Here is a 17,636-nt window from a genome sequence, read left to right on the forward strand (position 1 = left end):
ACTAGTCATTCTCGGATATATATGAGAAGAATATTATTGCATCTTCATGAGCAACTCGCACTTTCTATGTGACTTTATTAGTTTCCTTTCTCCCTTTCATATCCTATCTTGCCTCGTTCATCTAAAACTAATTGGAAGAAGTCACAAGGGTCGAAAATGTATGCAAACAGACAGACCCCTTGCCTTTGATAATATCAACGCCCGACATGGTCTGTCATAGGTATTAACATGGAATAGACGAACTTCTTGTTGTAGAAAACATGAATCTAGGGATGATATTATGAGTTGCTCTTCTCTCTTCCATCCATCCTCCCTCTTTTGACATTAAATAAATACTAAATAAGATCGGGAGCGTAACGTTTGAACGAAAATACCAAGGTAAGTGCTCTATCAGAGATGAGGGGAAAAGAAGAGAAAAAAGAGAGAGAAAGATGACGAGCGACTCCAGCGCCCTCCCATGATGATTCAGTCCCATGATGAGTGTTCCGGTCCTTCTATCCTTTAACCAACAATACCTCGTTGTTGTTTTCCCTCCTCCTTTTGTCGTCGGGAAGACGAATACAATCTACTCTTCCTGAGCCCAAACCTTCTCCCTGAGCATCATACGCTCATTCTTCTCTTCTTTCCCTCCATTGTAAGCCTTCTTCCACGCAAAGTACTCGCCTAGTCGAATCTCAGCATAGCTAGCATAGTCAAAGTCGATGAGCGAGATTTGTGCTTGGATCAATGCCCAAATACCCCAATAGAAACCGGGGACACCACGGAACAAGTCAACCTGTTCAAACAACTGATCAAGCTCAGACTCGTTGTATGACTTGTTTTGATGAGTACTGAAGCTGCGCAGATACTCGCGGAGAAAGGCGCGACGGATGGTGCGTGTGGGCATGGCGTTGTAGTCGCAGTCAAAACCACCCCATTCGGCAAAGTGGTTTGCAATGTCAAATGAAGCAGGTGCAGGCGTAGCATACTCGTAGTCGATAAAGGAAACACAGGCTGCCGTCTCAGGCTCGTCGGAGCAACTAGATACACTGGACCGACGAGAGGCTGAGGCGGAAGACGGCGAGGGCTCGATGATCACGTTGCCTGAGAGGAGGTCGCAATGGGCGAAGACAAACGGATTGGAGCCACCGATTCCTGGCGTGTCACCAAGTATCTGCATCAGACTTTCGAGTTCCTGCATCAGCTCATCTTTCCTCTCCGACTGGGCAGTTGTGTTGGTCGGCAAGGCAAGGATCCATTTCTGCATAGTAGTCCACAGATTCGGAATGGGCTTGCCTGGTGTGAGTGTGGCCATGGCAGCCAGAGACTCACGCTTGTTGTTTTGCGAAGTGAGTTGGGCAGGCGCAGGACATATGCTGCTAATACTCGAAATAGGTAATGTGGCATGCCATTCTCCCAACCTCTGAGCTACTCCTCGCCATACTTCTGGCCGACGCAGGTCGGCAGGCGTACACACGGTGCCTTGAATGAACTTGTATAGGAGACCATTTTCAAACCGGGCGTAGAGAGCCGGGGCGAGGTTATGGCGGGCAAGCAGCGAATGAGAGCGAGCTTCCTCTAGAACTTTGTTTTAGCGCTGTACAGCATGGTACCGACATGCACTTACTCTCGCGGTCTATGAGGACGTCAGTGTCCTTGCCATATGCGCGCAGCAGGATGGCGTCGTCTTCGACTTCCGTCTTTGATAGGCCGGGTAGCTTGTTCACCGCCTTGAGAAGCTACACCGTAGTCTTAGCCGTGCGCACATAAAGGGGCAGCAGGGGCGGTCGCGAGAGCATGCCCACGAGCAATTGCATGTGTGTACGTGTGCATACCGTGTTTGTGATTCCATCTGTGAACCTGACAAACTCAATTGTGTCTTTTGAGTCTTTCCACTCTGGGCGGAGAGCGAGGATAAGGGCGAGGGCCGAGTTGTGCGAATCCGCGTAATCGTAGTACTGCGGAATGTTGCGCAGGGAATCGTAGGGCGACTGAGATTTACTCATGGCGATGGTGGTTCTGGTGCATCGTCAGTCTTGTATGCGCAGTGCAGGCTTGACATACGCCAGCGGCGTTAATTGCATGTGAAGAAGCCAGGGCGGCAGGGGATGGAAGACAGCGACTGTACAGGGTTGTAGGCAGGCTTACCTGGTAATTCAGATGTGGGAGGTAGCAGAAGGGGAGCGTGCTGGGCGGCGAAAAAGGAATGAAGAGCAAAGACGAGGGCGTCGCGGTAAGGAAAGGCAGGTAAAGTCAAGTGCGGTCAATCGCTAGGCGGTGCCGCTCTGGGAAGTCGCGTGGGCGCTCTTTCCTGCCCCTGTAGCCCCGCAAACCAGCGCCACAACTCCCGAGACCCTGTCTCCTAGCGCCACACCAGCTGGAATCCACAATTCCATATTCCGTACCCACTTGTACCCTGAGACTAAGGGATTTGTATGTCTTTCTACTGTTTATTCCACCCTTCTTTTTTAAAAGTAATTGTTGATACTGATGTCACTGGTTTTGGCGACTGTGTGGGCTGACGTGGTGAGGACGGATTACATTCCCGCTGCTTTGGCGCACCATGCACATGTGCCTGTTCCTGGCTCAACAGCCACCATGACGTCTGTCATCATCCGTCTTGCACCGCCGCCTACACCTACATCCATTCAAACCTTAGTATGCAACCACCCACCCATGCCCTTGTACACGTCGACTGCGGGGCCTGTCACTCGCCATCTCGCCAGTGGGAGCCTTTGATGGCCCCGATTGGTAGATAGGAAACCACCTTCTGCATCGAGGAGAAACATACATATGTACCTTGTCCATTCATTATTTCAAGTAACTTGCCATCTAAAACGCCGCGCTCAATGCGCATGTAGGGTATATCCATAACATAAACACCATCATTCCTGCCTCAAGAGCCCAGAGTCCCGTCAGTCCCGATGTGTCATTGCACCTTTCTTCCACTTGCCTTCCGCGCTCTCCACTTGTATGAGCCAAGGCCAATGTCCATGGCACCGCTCTGTACACTCGTCAGGCCATCAAAAGACTCTTTTCCCAACGTAACCACCTTGACTGTATTGCCGAATCCCACTGCAATACTGCGCTTGCCTAGCTTGACAATCGGACCAGGTGCTGCCACGAACAACTCATCTTCATACGACTCTGTCGCTACATCATCCGTATCATCGGGCATCAAGGGTCTTGAGCGGAAGTCGCCCGCTGTTGACAGTGTCCAAACCTCCCATGCGTCAGAATCTTCAAACGAGTTATCCATCGGGTCTATCTTGGTCGACGCTCCATCCCCGAGTCTTGACAGGTTCACGTGACCCTGGCGTTGAGCACGCTGCTTCAATGCAGACGTAAGTGCCACTGCATCAACACCTGGGTAGTTCTCTTCTGCGCCTGAATGAGTCGACGATGGCGTAGCCAATTGTGCGCGTCTTCTGATTCCAATCACACTCTGCGCTTCGGTCGACTCCCACACCCCAGCGGGTTCGACAGAGTAGACCGCTTCCTTTGCGCGCTCAAGACCACGACACTTGTGCTTTTCCCGGTCTAGCGGCTTTCCAAGGCACATCTGTGAAGTCGTCTTATCGTCCAGACTGAAGGTCTGCATCACCATGTGGTTTGCACTGTGCTCTGCATATGCCACAGAGAGTGAGTTGACCGCAGGGGCTCCACATTGACACACGCGTCGTACAGAGTGGAGCACTCTGAACGAATGTGGACGCACATGGCCAATTTGGAATGCGTGAACCAGCGCGCGGCTGGAAAAGTCAAAAATCTCCGCCTCTTCATCGCGAAGCGCAAACATGACCCCGAGGCTGGGAACAGCGTATATACACCGTATCTTTGCAGGATTGCTACCAGGGGGTGGGCCTGGATCCAGACCTGCAACCACTTCTGACGTGTAGTTGTCCTCCTGCTTGAGTGACAGTATGTGCACTTCACCAGCCTTGGTCACAAAGACCAAGCTAGTATCCCCTTTTTCCGAGGTGTAGATTGAGCTGCACACGATTGAACTGGTGGCAATACGTCTGGTGTGGTGGATGCCTGTGCGTGCTTCCAGCTTCGTCAAGTGTCCATCTGGGCTGACGATGATGAGGTATAGCCTCTCTGCATCCGTCCGCGTTTTTAGCGTAACAAAGCTGAAGCGTATTGGCGCCTGTCCCCGAATGTCGATTAGCGGGAACATAAGAAATCGCGATGCAGGGATATCCCATAGACCAATTTGTCCAGTTTGCCCGCATATCGCTAGCATGCTTCCGCCGTCGTCGATAGCGGTAGCATAGATGGGCCAGAGTCTCGGCTTCATCGACGCCGTCTGCAAGGTAGTATGCAGGTAGCCCCCGCGGCCATGTAGCCATATCGCAGTACTCCTATCCAGCGATACACTTGCAAGATGGCCTTTTGGACAACCAGCCAACTGGACAACATCCAAGTTTTGTGGCGTTGGCAATGTCTTTACTGAAAATTCTGTTTCTACATCATCATTTTCCTCTGCACCAATTGGGAGGCCTGTCCAGAGAAGGTAATTCATAAACAAGGCTACAATGGCAATGAGTGTAACAGTAATCAAAGCTGCTGGGAAAGCATGTCCATGTGCAAAGCGGCGAAGCCCCTCTACGAGGGACGAGGGTGGTTGCGGCCGGTCACGTCCTTGTGCTCCCTTGGAGACGACCAGAATGGGGTTGTATATGCGAGCTACAAATGTTTGGGCTCCAGGTTTGATGAAACCAAACAATTCTCGAGCCGTATTGTGGTCTTGGAGCCGAAGCCAATCAGCGGGGGTCCTAGCTTGGTTGATTGGCGGCTGACTCCAGCTTGTGTCGATGGAACGTTTCCGCCTTCTGGAAATGAAACTTTGCCGAAGCGTGTTGAAGGACAGCGGTTTGTCACCGCTATCGAAGAAATGCCAATTGACGGCAAGAATGACAGAGAAGATAGCTACAGTCCCTGCGAAGCGGGTGCTCAGAGGCAGCGTGCCCTCTCTCAGAGCACCAAGCCAGGATTGACGTTCGGCCTGTTTGTTCTTGGTGCTTTGGCTGAGATTAATGCGATCCAGAGAGTCGGAGAGTTCCATCCTCTGTACATCAACGCTGAGAACAGCAATAAAGAAGGTCAAATGAAAAACGAGGTCGAATACGAGCGTGACGGCCGCAAAAACGCAAAAGTCGGCGACCCAGGGCGTGACGAGCCGGGAGCAGAAGTACAATAGTGCGAGGTTTTGAAATGCAATGGCAACAGACAGATGACCCACCTCACCGAGTGCATTGCCGATGCGCTGGTGAGGAGGCATCTCCGGCGGTGTTTCCAGTACAACATTAATCAAACGAAATCTGGCAGTCAGTCAGTAATTGCTATTGCACCCCCGCCACTCTTGAACATACATATTTCCAAGACCGAAACAAAAAACTACTACGGGAAACCATGGCCGGGGTATCCGCGCCAAATCGATTCCAAGATATGTACAAAGGGTAAAACTAGCGATTACACACACGCCCATCTAGTTAGGGGGTTAGCAGAGAAAAACAGTAGTGCGGAAACCGCCTACCTTCATACAGATGGTGATGAGCAAGCCAAACCAGCTTTTGACTGCTCGCAACTGCCTCATTCTCGTTATCACGTAGACTGCGGTAATAAGATAGGAAGCCGCCAAAAATAGGTCGTCATTCAGAGTCATGGGCCTGAATCTAAACTCGAATAGTCGGCTGCGGGTAACCTGGCCATCGTTGGGGAATACGGCCCAATCTGGGGATATTTCCTCAGCCAGAGTGCGTGCTCTCGCATCCCATGTAGCCCCTAATCTTGAATTGTTCTGATCGAAAAGTGTAATGACCAATGCATCGGCAGCACGAAGTTTGGTGTTGGAGAAGGATTTTCCGGCAAAAACCGTGCTGGGTCGCAGCGTGATGTTACGGGGCGTGCGCATGCGTGTATGTGCGTTGATGGTGCCGAGTAAGTCGCCATCCTCATCTAGGGCGCTTCGAGAACAGTTCCAGTACATCAAGGGCGAATGCCACGTCCATTTTTCCTCGGGTCCGGCAGTCATGCAGCCTGCAGTGGTGCTGGCGAGGGTGTTTCGGAGGGCATTTGCATCGTCGTCGGCATCTTTGTTGAAGCCGCCGCTGATAAGGGCTTCCTGAACATACAGAGCCTGGTGCAGCACAGGCAATTCGATGGCCTTCATATAGTCGCCATGGACCCAGACCTGGCGCACAATCACATCGGGGATGCGCTCTCCCTCGACCTGGGTGGTGGAAGTCCAGACATGCTTGGGCAGATTGCGGAGACCGGCAGCGGCGGAACTGTCCGCCTGGAAGACAGCCTGGTAGCAGAGGAGGACGGAGATGATAATGGTCACGAAGATGGAGAGGAGCCAATGGCGGGCAGTGGCGGTGCCATGGGCCTGGAATGCGCGGCGGATGGGGTGCGATGTGGATAGGCGTGGTGGCTCAGTCGTACTGCGAGACGGGCATTTAGCATGGCATGGCCTCGGACGCGTGTGTACTAGATGGATGGGCTGGACGGGGGATGCAGGTTACTACTCACCCACGCAGCGGATAGAGGAGATACCAGATCATTCGGGTTCGCGGGGCCTCGCAAAGGGCATGCCCGGGCTGGAAGTCGACGACGGCGAGGCCTCACTCAGCTGTGGAAGGGTGCGACGTGCGAGCGCCCCGTTCATCGGTCGGGGATGGGGCGCGGCACGAGGGAGCAAGACCAGGACCAGGAAGGATTGCGAGGCAGCGAGCAGAGGGCGTGGACATGCACAGCAGCAGACAGAGGGCGATGGCGCGGCTTCAGTCGTTCTCTTCGTGGGGACATTGAGGGGTGGTCGCGACCAGCATTATTGACTATCCGTGGCGCTCGCGCGGTTCCGGCAACCTTCTGCTCGTTGCCAAGCGCTGGCCATGTCTCATCGCCTCGATCGCTGCTTGGTGTTACAACGACAAGCGCCATCGCCAATGGGGCCCCTTGCCCTTTTGCGCCTTTGCCCCAGCTCTGCACACATGCGCTGCCCTTTTACCCTAACCAGCGAATCCAGAGCTCCTCTGGCCCACGTCCGGCCCATGCCGCCCACACCCACGCCCGCTGGTCGGGGCGCGTCGAGCCCCAAGAAGAAGCAATGCAGTCTGCTTTCGTCTATCTGTGAATTTCATCCTGTCGTCGCTACACTGACAGCTACCCTGGTCGTCTGCCGCTTCCTGCCTGCAGGGACCAAGGCACACCAAGGCCCTGGATGCTGACGCCCAAGCTTGGTCTACATACGTACTGGTACATGATCATACTTTTCACCCTCCTTGCTCCCTTACTGCGGGTGGGGTATGTCCAAAGAGAAAAAAAGCGCTTAGAACACATGCCCGCCGTGTCAGCTTATCCTCGGCCTAACTTAAAAATACTCCGTCCCGGGAACGGAACGCCTCCGCCGTGGTGTCCATCGTGTGGCGAACTGCGATGAACGGTCGCGTCCAGCCCTCATCATAACCATAACCACTGTCCATAGCCATTGTCCATAGCCACTGGCTCTTGTGCATCGCATCTTCTCATGGTCTACCAAAACTTCATGTCTCGTCCATGTCCTCGTCCTCGTTACCGTCGTCCTCTTCCCATTCATCCTCTTCCTCCTCAGCGCCGGTAGAAGGACCGAGTACATCGTTCAGTTCTCTCAAGAGCTCATCGGCATGTTCCTTCAATCGCTCATCCTCATACTCTAGCATAGCGTAAAGTTTGAGACAATTCTCCAGCCAGTCGCGACTAGCACGCAACAGTGATGTCGTGACCTTTTCCTCTCCCTTGGCTTTTTGCTTTCCCGCCAGCAAATGCAAGCACCAGCCGCCCAGATACCACGCCTCAACACTGCCGTCATTTTCTCCCACTAACCGCTCCAGAACCTCAATCGCCTCGTCTTCCATTTCTGCCTCCATCAACAAACGAGACAGACTAATGCGAAGAGAATAGTCGGGAACCTTGGCGTCGTCCGGGTCCAGGTCCTTCCACAGCTCCATGCTTCGTCTTAGTGCGGATCTTGCCTCGTCGGGCTTCAATTGCGAAATTCGGATGGACGCCAGTGTCTGCAGAGGCTCCGGATTCTCTGGCGCAAAAAGAAGTGCTTCGGTGACTGCGGCGTCGCATCTTGCTTCTGCGTCTTCCTCCCACGACAAATCCGTCATGTAGACTTCAGCAATACCACACAGCGAGTTTGCAATCTTCTGTCTCTTCTCCTCCACCAACTCTGCCACCTCGTTGTTCTTCGCCATCTTGCCTTCCAGCCCACCAATTTCCCTCTTGAGCACTTCAATGCCCTTCTCAAACCACCGTACACTCTCTGCCCCACCCTCTTCGTTTAATTGTGCCATCCATAGAAATTTCTCTGCTCCATCGTGTGCGCCTTCGGGATCGATGATAATGGCGGCTTGGAATGCTTCACGCGCAGAATCTGGGTCGCCCAACTCTACGTTGATTTCGCCGAGGAGGTTCAATGCGGGCAGCGCGGCGGCCGAAGGCTTCGAGTTGCCAGGCTGAACCAAGTTCAGTGCTTTTTGTGCGGCGATGAGCGCTTCCTCTGGCTGTGATGTTTGGAGAAAAGTAGCCGCCTGGATTAAGAGATCTTCAGCCGAAACTTTTGGTTTCGATGCGCCAGATTTCACGCTAGACTTTGCGCTCTTCTTTCCCTTGCGGTCCGCTGGCTTCGTCTTCGCCATTTTTACAAGACCTTTGTTTCGGTGTCGAGGTGTGTGAAATTGTTGCAAGTCGGCAGTCCGACCCAAAAATTATTTCTCGAACATCGGGCAGTCGGGGCTAGTGACGTGGGGGAAAAGAGCGGGCATGCCGCCCCACCAAGCCGCAAGCCTCAGCGTCAACTTGCAAGTGTCGCCCGGCGTTGGCACTCTCGCAGTCTACACACATACTTAATTCGTCATGGGTGTCGAAGAGCAAAAAGAGGAACGCGAAGTCCTCGAGTCAATCTTCGCAGACGAAATCACAGGTACGCAACGATTGGTTGCGCAAAAAAAAACATCACTGTACACCAAGTAAATATACTAACAACACCCTCCAGACGTTTCCGAGACAGAGTTCCGAGTCGCCGTCCAACTCGACGATGGCCGACACGAAGACGAAGAGCGCGAAGATGACCAACGTATGCGCAAGCACTCACATACCTGAACACCACATATAGGCTTACCAAAAGGAACCTTGCAGCAACCATCATCCTCAATGTCTCCTACCCACTCAACTACCCCGACGAAGCCCCCCGCCTCGACATAACGCAACCCCCCAACGCCCCCAAGCACCCCTACCTCGACATCCAAGAAGACAAGCAGCGCCTCCTCGACTCGCTCTCGGCAACCATTGAGGAAAACCTCGGCATGGCCATGGTCTTCACGCTCGTCACCGTCCTCAAGGACAGCGCCGAACTCCTCATTACGGAGCGCCAGAATGCCAAGCAGGCGCTGGCGGATATGGCGGCGGCCAAGGCGGAGGAGGAGGAGAACAAAAAGTTTCAGGGTGAGGCGGTTACGCGGGAGAGCTTTTTGGCGTGGAGGGAGAAGTTTCGGGCGGAGATGGCAGAGGAGAAGAGGCGGAAGGAGGAGGAGAAGGAACTTGAGGATAAGAAGAAGAGGATTGCTAAGGAGGAGAAGAAGTTGACGGGCAAAGAGTTGTGGCAGCAGGGTTTGGTTGGGAAGGGTGACGATGATGATGACGACAATATTGATGAGGTTGATGTCGGGAAACTCAAGATTGAGGCGACATCATGATGTGCATTGCGTAAATTTGCGCCGTAAAAAACCGCATGCACATAGTTGCATAGCCAAACTATACTATCAAAGTTTTGGCTTGATCACCTGTATCGGGCGCCTTCTTCTTCCCCTCACAATCGTCTCTCCCTCCTCCAGTGCCATCTTCATCTCCAAGTCCACAATATTCTGCATCTTCTTTGTGATCTCCCTATCCTTGCGCATGTCTCTTGCATGCGCTTCCTGATTTACCCGCTCCGATTGTCTAATCGCATCCGCCCACTTGACGTCGTCCTCGCGCGTCTCCAATTGCGCACTGATCAGCGCATCCCACTCATCTTCCTGCTGGCACATGGGTAACCACCAATTGCTCAGTAGCACCTTTGTGTCGAAAAGCTGAATCTTGCGCTGTAGTCGTTGACGGAGAACACGGCTCAGAGCTGGAGGCTGAGGTTTTGTGAGGCGGAGGAAGGGGATTCCGTTCGCGGAGGACATTATAGGAACATGGCGGGGGCCGGAGGTCTTTGCGTATGGGCGGACATTCAAGACAGCCTTCTCTGGAGGAAGACACGCGAGTCGTTCTTTGGGTTCCTTGGAAGATGCATCTTCGGTCCTTCTCATTGGAGGAGCGCGTATCAGAGCGCGTGGTAGCTGGGCCACCATTTGCGTCAATATGCTCGTGCTGGCTGCATCGCCCGCCGTCGAGGCATCAAGATGGTCCAACGTCTACATCTTGTCAATTGCGGACAGACGCATGTCTAAAAAGAAAAGTTCACCTCATAGCCAGCCTTGAAACTCAGCCCCAGTTGGTACGGGCTTTGTATCTTCCGGTTCCGTCGAAACTTGTTGCGCACAGCGTTGCGGAGGGAGACGCGATCGTCATCAGGGATGGGAGTAGACGAACATCGTAAAAGCAGGGCCCGGTAAAGAGCAATTGCTGATCAAAATGTCAGAATCTATGCACATATTATTCCTTCAATGGTCTCACCTGCTATACGATGTTGTGTTGACTTTTTAGGCTCGAGGAAGCGGGGCATGCATGGGGATTGCTCGCGGTGGAGGTTTCCAGGTCGGAGTTGCGACGCGAGATATTTCGACTAGTATGACACATGGTCACGTGCCGGATTTGCAGTGCTCTACAGTACACAATACTCGAGTAGAGTCCGTGACTCAACACTACTTCCTGTGTAACATTACATTATTTAGTTGCTTGTCAATTTCAGCGCTAGGGCGACTTGAGATACAAATCACGTGCATGTCTTTTCAGCTTGTTATGGCAATGTATAGTCATACAAGTACGCCACAGGTCTTAACATAAGTGGGCAAACATAGAGCAAGGGAAGCCATGTATCAAGAAAATATGTATATCATTCATAGTCGTGGTCAATTGCCTAGACTATGAGTTCATCTGGCAGACCAAAACTCCGTCCCATGCACCTTCACCTTGTCTCGTCGTACATTCAGATTTAGCATACAGTCACACGTCTGTTTGAACTGCTTTCTCAGGACAGTTGGTGTTCGTGAACACAGCTAGAAAGTTGTTCCCTCGGGAGGCTGTGGGAGTTTCTTGTTCTGGGGAAGCGCCATGTATCTGATGCATTATATGGTCAATGGTGGACTTGTCTGATAGTGACTGTGCTTACCTTCGAAGCTCGATGAGGATAGTCTCCATGGTAAACTCACGTTTCCACTGGGCTAGGCAAGGCAGCTTTGTGGGATCGACCTAGCCTTGTCAGTACGCGTTCTTCCTTACTCAGCTTGCAGGGTCCTACCTTTCCGTTCTGAGGGTTGACGCAGGGCAGGTTGATCTTGGACGTGAACTTGATGTCCGGGGGTGCGTCGGGGTACTCTGGGCCGCAGTGGATCGACACGCTGTAGATGCGGTTCTCGTGGACGCTCTGGGAATCTTTGTCAACGTGCGACTGGGTACATGGAGGAAAAGATGCATACATGGGGTGGACCTAGTATGGTGCCATTCCAGTCTGACATCAACAGATCATCTCCGTTATCCAGACCATATGAGCAGGCCTCTGTCTATTCTCAGCAATGCGTTCTCCACGGCCAAGTGGCAGGTCTACCGTACCAGCACCAAGCCCCTTCTCACCCTTCTCCAGCTCTTCCAGCAGACGAAAGTTGCGCGGAACCTTGGCACCCATTGTTGCAGTGCTGGTGCGAGAGTACTGATGTGAAGCGTGGCGCGTGAGGAAGTGGGATGGACGGACCCCGCTCAAGAGGTAGGGTAATGGTCGGCGGTGGCTATGGGTGAAGGTGCAGGATACGATTCGAAGTGGCCGGTGGTGACGTGCGCAAGTCTCTATCAAGCAGTGTATCGACAGGCGCAATTCTCTGCAAGGCTATCGAGTGACCAGCTGATTGCTCTGCTGCTTGTCTCAAGATGCTTGTCGGGATCGACTAGTGCCGACGATATGACGAGGTTGCGGCCGACCAGGGTCCCACCTAGCACATGCATTGGTCCATCGCTTGGCCACGTCCGCTACGCGACATCTATACGTTGCCTTTCATAGTCGGCCAAACTACATCAACAATCGTATCCTGCATTTCAAAGTCGCTCCTTTGCTAGCACAGTTCGCCCAGATGCTTCGGGTCATTCGCATAGCATGACGGCTCAAATTTTGGCAGCTGAACTCGGGAACCTCATCCAGGACTCGAAGCGCAAGAATACCGAACTCCGAAATGCTGCAGAGGCAGCCCTCAAGGATCTCAAGTCACTCTCTAATACCTCCGAGGCTCAGCTCTCAGCTGGTGAGTTAGTTTGTTGCCCGTCGTTTGATTACATGTTGACCGCGTTCAAGATCTGTCCCGTCGTCCACATTTCATCTCACCTTTTTTGATTGCTTGCAGTACTCACAATGCCAAATTCGCGTCGACTGGAGTCTCGTGTCTGCAGAGACTTAGTGTTTCACGCGCTTTGCCACGGGAGCGACTGACGGAAATCCTGGATGCATTTCGCGAGTCGGTATCATCAAGTAGAGCTCGCCCACTCCCGGAATCCTATGCGCTCAGCTGATGTAACTAGGCCACGACATCCAATTGAAGATACTGCAAGCATTACCCTCTTTACTCCAAAACTACCCTGCGGAAATTCGGGGCGATTCTCTTTCATCTGTCCTTCAAATATGCTCAAGTTTGCAAAACGCAAAGAACTTTGCAGTAAGCAACACAGCTGCTGCGACATTGCAACAGCTTGTTATTGTTGTGTATGACAGAGTCGCTTCCGAAGATGGTACGGTCTAGCCATCTTTATAGCCATTTATCATGTACTGACCTCTTGTCAAGAGAAAGCACTGGAAATCCCCACCGTGACCGAGGTAAAAGGTGACGATAGCCACGTATCAGTCAGACCAGCAGCGAACGATGCTTACAAGGTTTGCATGGCCTCCACGTTGGTCTGATCTTGCTAAACATGGGTAGATGTTTACCGATCTCATTTCGCTGATCGTAGGAGAAAAGCCCGTGTATATGCGATTCGCTTCGCTGCCACCATCTTCAATACTTGAGCTCATCGAGGCAGTACTGTCAAATCACAACGAAATCATGACGACACATCCAGAGCAAATACACATCTTGCGGGCCCAACTCATGCCCCTCATCATTCGCTCTTTGTCTGACCGACTATCATTTCCAGTGACTGTGCGCATCATTCGGATACTACATCTGATTATTCGATATCATCTTGACATACTTCCCTCGGAATGCGAGATTGCACTCGGTCTTTTGAATCATATGCTTGATCCAGAGGCTTCTCAGGCATGGAAGAGAGCGCTCTGCTTAGAGGTATTTCGCAGTATCTACGCCGATTCTAAGCTTCTTTTGGCCATCTATGCGCTATTTGACGCGAAAAGCGAGAAGAAGAATGTTTTTGGTGATAATTTGGCGGCTTTCGTACGGCTTGCCGCCGAAAAGCCTGCACTCATTGGCCTTGGTCAGCAATCAACAGCCGTCGTTGGGGCCGAAGACGGAAAATTAGCGCTGTCAGACCATGCTGTCGCTGAAGCAGGTGCTCTGGCCGGCGTCATAGGCGGCCCTGTGAGTGACAGTAGCAGCGGTGCTCGTCCTTTTGGAATCAGCACACAATGGAGCGCTCTCAAAACTCCTTGTATAGAACACCTTGACAAATCCGACCCGCCTGTCCTACCAGACACGTATATCTATAGTTTGGTGTTGACATGCATCACCAACATTTCCGAGAGTCTGGCCAAGTTTGTCCTTCCTCTGACCGTACACCACGAAGGCCGAGCCCGGAGAAAGAACAAAGCTGATGACGCGAACGAGCCTGATACAGAAGCTGTATTGCCAAATGAAGGTTCCAATCGGCTTTCGCGAACCCAATCTTTCCGCAAAAAAACTATACCTGTAAATCCTCTTGACCTCACAGAACACTCCGCCTACACCTCTGTGCAGACTTCGACGAGCTTGGTTACGGAATGCTGGCCCGCAGTGCTTGCGACCTGCTCGACTTTTCTTAATGCCGCGCTTGACAACGACTATTACCGTGCCCTGGTTCGGTCTATACAAAAGATCACTCAGGTCGCTGGCCTTCTTAGGCTTTCGACACCACGGGATGCATTTTTAACAACATTGGGCAAAGCAGCAGTGCCATCAAACCTGTTGCTAGCAAATGTACCGCCCACAACTTCAGCTTCAGTTGACAAGCCTGGGGTTTTCTCTAATGCCAAAGCCATACTTAGCGTAGACAGCTTTATGAGTCAAAGCTCTTCAATGTCAGCAGACAAACATAGAGGTCCCCAAAATGAGTCAGCAATACCTGCTTTAACTCCTCGCAATCTGCTGTGTCTGAGGGCTTTGCTCAATCTGGCAATCGCGCTGGGACCGACCCTCAATTCCGCCTGGTCGATCGTTTTTGAGACGCTACAAGTAGCCGACTTGGTCATGGCGTTTACAAGTCAAACAGGCAGTCGCGGGTCTGGACCTGGGCACGGAGATGGGAGTACCGAGAAGCTGGAGGCAGAAACCTCAGCTGTACAGGCAGCAGCTCGCAGACTGTTTGAGAGCACTGTTGATTTCCCCAATGAGTCATTTTCAGAAGTGCTGCAAGCCTTGTGTTCCCTTCTGAACGGTGTGACCCCAGAGAGTGGTCAAAGGACACCCGCATCCTCTAATCGTCCTCAGATTATGCATCAGCGGCGCCTTGGTAGCGTTTCCGGAATCTCTCTAAATACCGAAACAAACCCCCGCGACTCAGCATTTGCTTTGAACAAGATTGGAGAGCTCGCAACCTTGAATGAGAGCAGGTTGGCCCAGTACGATCCTGCAGAAAGCGGATGGAACATCCTTGTCAAGGAAGTTGTACAGTTTTCTACGGATAGCCGGAAAGCGACAACTACAAGGCTGCTTGCCGCTGACATTCTAGCAAGGACTGTTCGAGATATTGCTGAGCTATCCATGTCCGATGAACAACGTGAGGAAATTCAGGCTCGCATACTTACTGCACTACAGAAACAGATTGCAGACCTCTACCACTACGATGGAGCCAACAAAGAGACCATTAGTGATGCCGACATGCGGGTTCACCAAGTTGCTCTCGAAGCACTCAAAAGTGTGATTGAGCAATGCGGCGAGTCACTAGTTGCTGGATGGGCGTCCGTCATCGAGAGCTTGATGAGTGTATTTGTACCGGACCAGTCCTCTTTTCAAGAACAAAAGCACGAAAACGAGAGGCCTCAAGTCGATAAGCGGTTGGAGAACGCTCCAGAAGTTATTTCGAGATCTCTTGCCCGATCTGCCTTTGCAACGGTCAGCCTTATATGTTCGGATTTTATGACTGCCGTTCCAGATGTTTGTCTATCCACACTATTAGAGCTTCTGCGCAGGCTGTGTTCCCAGCAAGAAGACTTGAACATGTCTCTAACTGTGGGTTAACTACACGTGCATTTGCTCCACTTCTAACATTATGCAGGCTATCACCTTCTTTTGGAATGTGTCAGACTACTTGCAATCGAAGGCTGACCTGTCTTCACTGCCAGAGATCGTTGGGGAGACTGATGACACCAAACTCGCCGTTTCCAGTCACTCACAGAATGGAGCAACTTCGGCCCTGTGGCTCCAGGTTCTATTGAACCTTTCTTCAATCACCGTCGACGAACGTGTTGAGGTACGGAATTCTGCAATTCAAACGATCCAGAGGATATTTGAGAACTGCTCCGACCAATTATCATCGAATGTATGGCTACTCTGTCTCCGTACAATACTGTTTGGTATGGTAAAGGCGAATCTGGAGGTACAGCGCGAGATCCGGAATCAGTCACCACAGAATGATTTGCTAAAAGACTGGGGGCAAACAACAAAAGCCGTGCTTCAGACTGTAAGCATTCTAAACACCACTTATATGGATAAACTGGATGCATCTCAGCTTGGGGACGCATGGTCCGAGCTACTCAGTCTCTTACAGCAGTACTTTGAGTACCGTTCACATGCTCTAGGAGCATCGGTCTTCGACACCATTACAGGTGTTCTTTCCCAGTCTGAAAATAATCATATATGGGGTATAGACCCCTTGCTCAAAACGGCTGGGGTGTGGAGGAGCTATTTCCCTTCTCAAGACACGTGGCAACAAGGCGGCGAGGAAGACAACCAAGAAGCATTTGTGGCCTACGCAGATGCTTTCAAAGCCATCTACCGTCTTGCGGATGGACCACTTGCTGCAGAATTGCCTTCTATGCTTGGCAATCTTGAGGCCTGTGTTGTCAATTCCGACGAAGTCGCCTACTCTTCTGATGTGGATAGCACGACTGTGCTCCAGAGCCGGGTTCTGGAGTGTTTATCGATAGTCAAGACTGACGGTCCCGAGATTTCGTCGTATCTGATTGAGTTGTTGGGCCGGTTCATAACACTGCCTTACACTTCACAAGACAAGTCTCCTGGAAGACGCGGGCCGACATTTGTTGCGCTATCAAAAGCATCCATGACGCTGTTGCAAGACACGATTATCAAGCACATCGATCAGGAAGAGATGTATAAGAATGATGCTTTTGCTCGTGCTTTAAGTAGTTTGGCGCGACCTGTACAAGAAAAGTATGTGTGGGAACGCGAAGGCAAAGCACCAACCTTATGGCAAAAGGCTACATCGACAAGCATAGCTATCATCAAGCCGGCATTGTCGCATCTTGGCTCGGACCAAGAGATCTGGGCCAATCTGGTAGATATAGCTCACTACATCACTCGAGCGCAGCTATCATCAGATGCTCCCATATCACTCGAGAAAGATGAGGTGCTTGACATTGCGTCTTTCAAACAGCTCCGCGAGATTATTGTCCTTCCTCTTGGTTCTGCGTCGCTTCCGGACAGCCTTAGGCGGTCTTATGCCCGCAATCTCTTTGCAACATCACTGATACATAGCCCGTTATCTGGAGAACTACCGGACATGATGGGAGCGCCAATCGAAGAGCTCTACAAGGTTCGTCTAGGACAAACAGCCGAGCTTGAATGTACATGGCGACCGAACATGGGCTATTCGTGTCTCTCTGAGTTATTCAGTCTCGTTGCTGTGCACGATAGTAGTCCCGAACGAGTCAAGTTGGCGCAAGCAGCAGCCCCATATCTCATTCTACGGTGTGCACTCCCGCTCAAGACGTACATAGCCGATCACCCTTTGCGGGGTCGTATGCCTGCGCCCGAGTCGCAGAGACGCGAGTTGCTCTTCGTACTTGAGGAGTTGCACAAGCTGCAATGCGAGCCGCAAGCCATGCCCGATGCGCCAGGAGTGAAGTCGAAACACCGCAAGCATATACACAGGTTGTATCCGCTATTAATCAAGGCAACCAAGGTCGCCAGACATGATGGTGAAGTTTTCGACATGTTGTCGAAGCTGACGGATGCTGTTGGGCGAGAGTTTGGGTTAGATGATGATTGAAGCAGACACAGAGGTTAGATAGAAGCATTCGGAATGTATTA

The 17,636-nt window shown here is 51.8% G+C and overlaps 6 protein-coding genes across 6 annotated transcripts; 2 read left to right on the forward strand and 4 right to left on the reverse strand.

Moving 5' to 3' along the window:
- Positions 1-565: 565 nt before the first annotated feature.
- On the reverse strand, positions 566-1,985 carry COCVIDRAFT_104538 (hypothetical protein; the record flags this gene model as incomplete). Its single annotated transcript, XM_014699144.1, has 3 exons — positions 566-1,557; positions 1,607-1,718; positions 1,815-1,985. The coding sequence occupies 3 exons, from the start codon at positions 1,983-1,985 to the stop codon at positions 566-568; spliced, it is 1,275 nt and encodes a 424-aa protein (XP_014554630.1).
- A 923-nt stretch (positions 1,986-2,908) lies between these two features.
- COCVIDRAFT_39504 (hypothetical protein) lies at positions 2,909-8,669 on the reverse strand (the record flags this gene model as incomplete). The annotated part of the gene is made up of 5 exons (XM_014699145.1): positions 2,909-5,303; positions 5,355-5,470; positions 5,519-6,428; position 6,995; positions 7,562-8,669. The coding sequence occupies 5 exons, from the start codon at positions 8,667-8,669 to the stop codon at positions 2,909-2,911; spliced, it is 4,530 nt and encodes a 1,509-aa protein (XP_014554631.1).
- Positions 8,670-8,886: 217 nt separating this feature from the next.
- Positions 8,887-9,725, forward strand: COCVIDRAFT_17683 (hypothetical protein; the record flags this gene model as incomplete). The annotated part of the gene is made up of 3 exons (XM_014699111.1): positions 8,887-8,953; positions 9,026-9,106; positions 9,169-9,725. 3 exons carry the CDS (start codon positions 8,887-8,889, stop codon positions 9,723-9,725), a joined length of 705 nt encoding a protein of 234 aa, XP_014554597.1.
- A 66-nt stretch (positions 9,726-9,791) lies between these two features.
- COCVIDRAFT_28336 (hypothetical protein) lies at positions 9,792-10,741 on the reverse strand (the record flags this gene model as incomplete). Its single annotated transcript, XM_014699146.1, has 3 exons — positions 9,792-10,430; positions 10,481-10,641; positions 10,693-10,741. 3 exons carry the CDS (start codon positions 10,739-10,741, stop codon positions 9,792-9,794), a joined length of 849 nt encoding a protein of 282 aa, XP_014554632.1.
- Positions 10,742-11,234: 493 nt separating this feature from the next.
- On the reverse strand, positions 11,235-11,860 carry COCVIDRAFT_104514 (hypothetical protein; the record flags this gene model as incomplete). The annotated part of the gene is made up of 5 exons (XM_014699147.1): positions 11,235-11,295; positions 11,348-11,427; positions 11,477-11,602; positions 11,655-11,734; positions 11,788-11,860. 5 exons carry the CDS (start codon positions 11,858-11,860, stop codon positions 11,235-11,237), a joined length of 420 nt encoding a protein of 139 aa, XP_014554633.1.
- Positions 11,861-12,322: 462 nt separating this feature from the next.
- COCVIDRAFT_104500 (hypothetical protein) lies at positions 12,323-17,595 on the forward strand (the record flags this gene model as incomplete). Its single annotated transcript, XM_014699148.1, has 6 exons — positions 12,323-12,479; positions 12,518-12,691; positions 12,742-12,948; positions 13,002-13,090; positions 13,137-15,596; positions 15,643-17,595. 6 exons carry the CDS (start codon positions 12,323-12,325, stop codon positions 17,593-17,595), a joined length of 5,040 nt encoding a protein of 1,679 aa, XP_014554634.1.
- Between the last annotated feature and the right edge of the window lie 41 nt (positions 17,596-17,636).

This window comes from Bipolaris victoriae, assembly GCF_000527765.1.
Source record: "Bipolaris victoriae FI3 unplaced genomic scaffold scaffold_66, whole genome shotgun sequence".
Taxonomy (NCBI): Eukaryota; Fungi; Ascomycota; class Dothideomycetes; order Pleosporales; family Pleosporaceae; genus Bipolaris; species Bipolaris victoriae.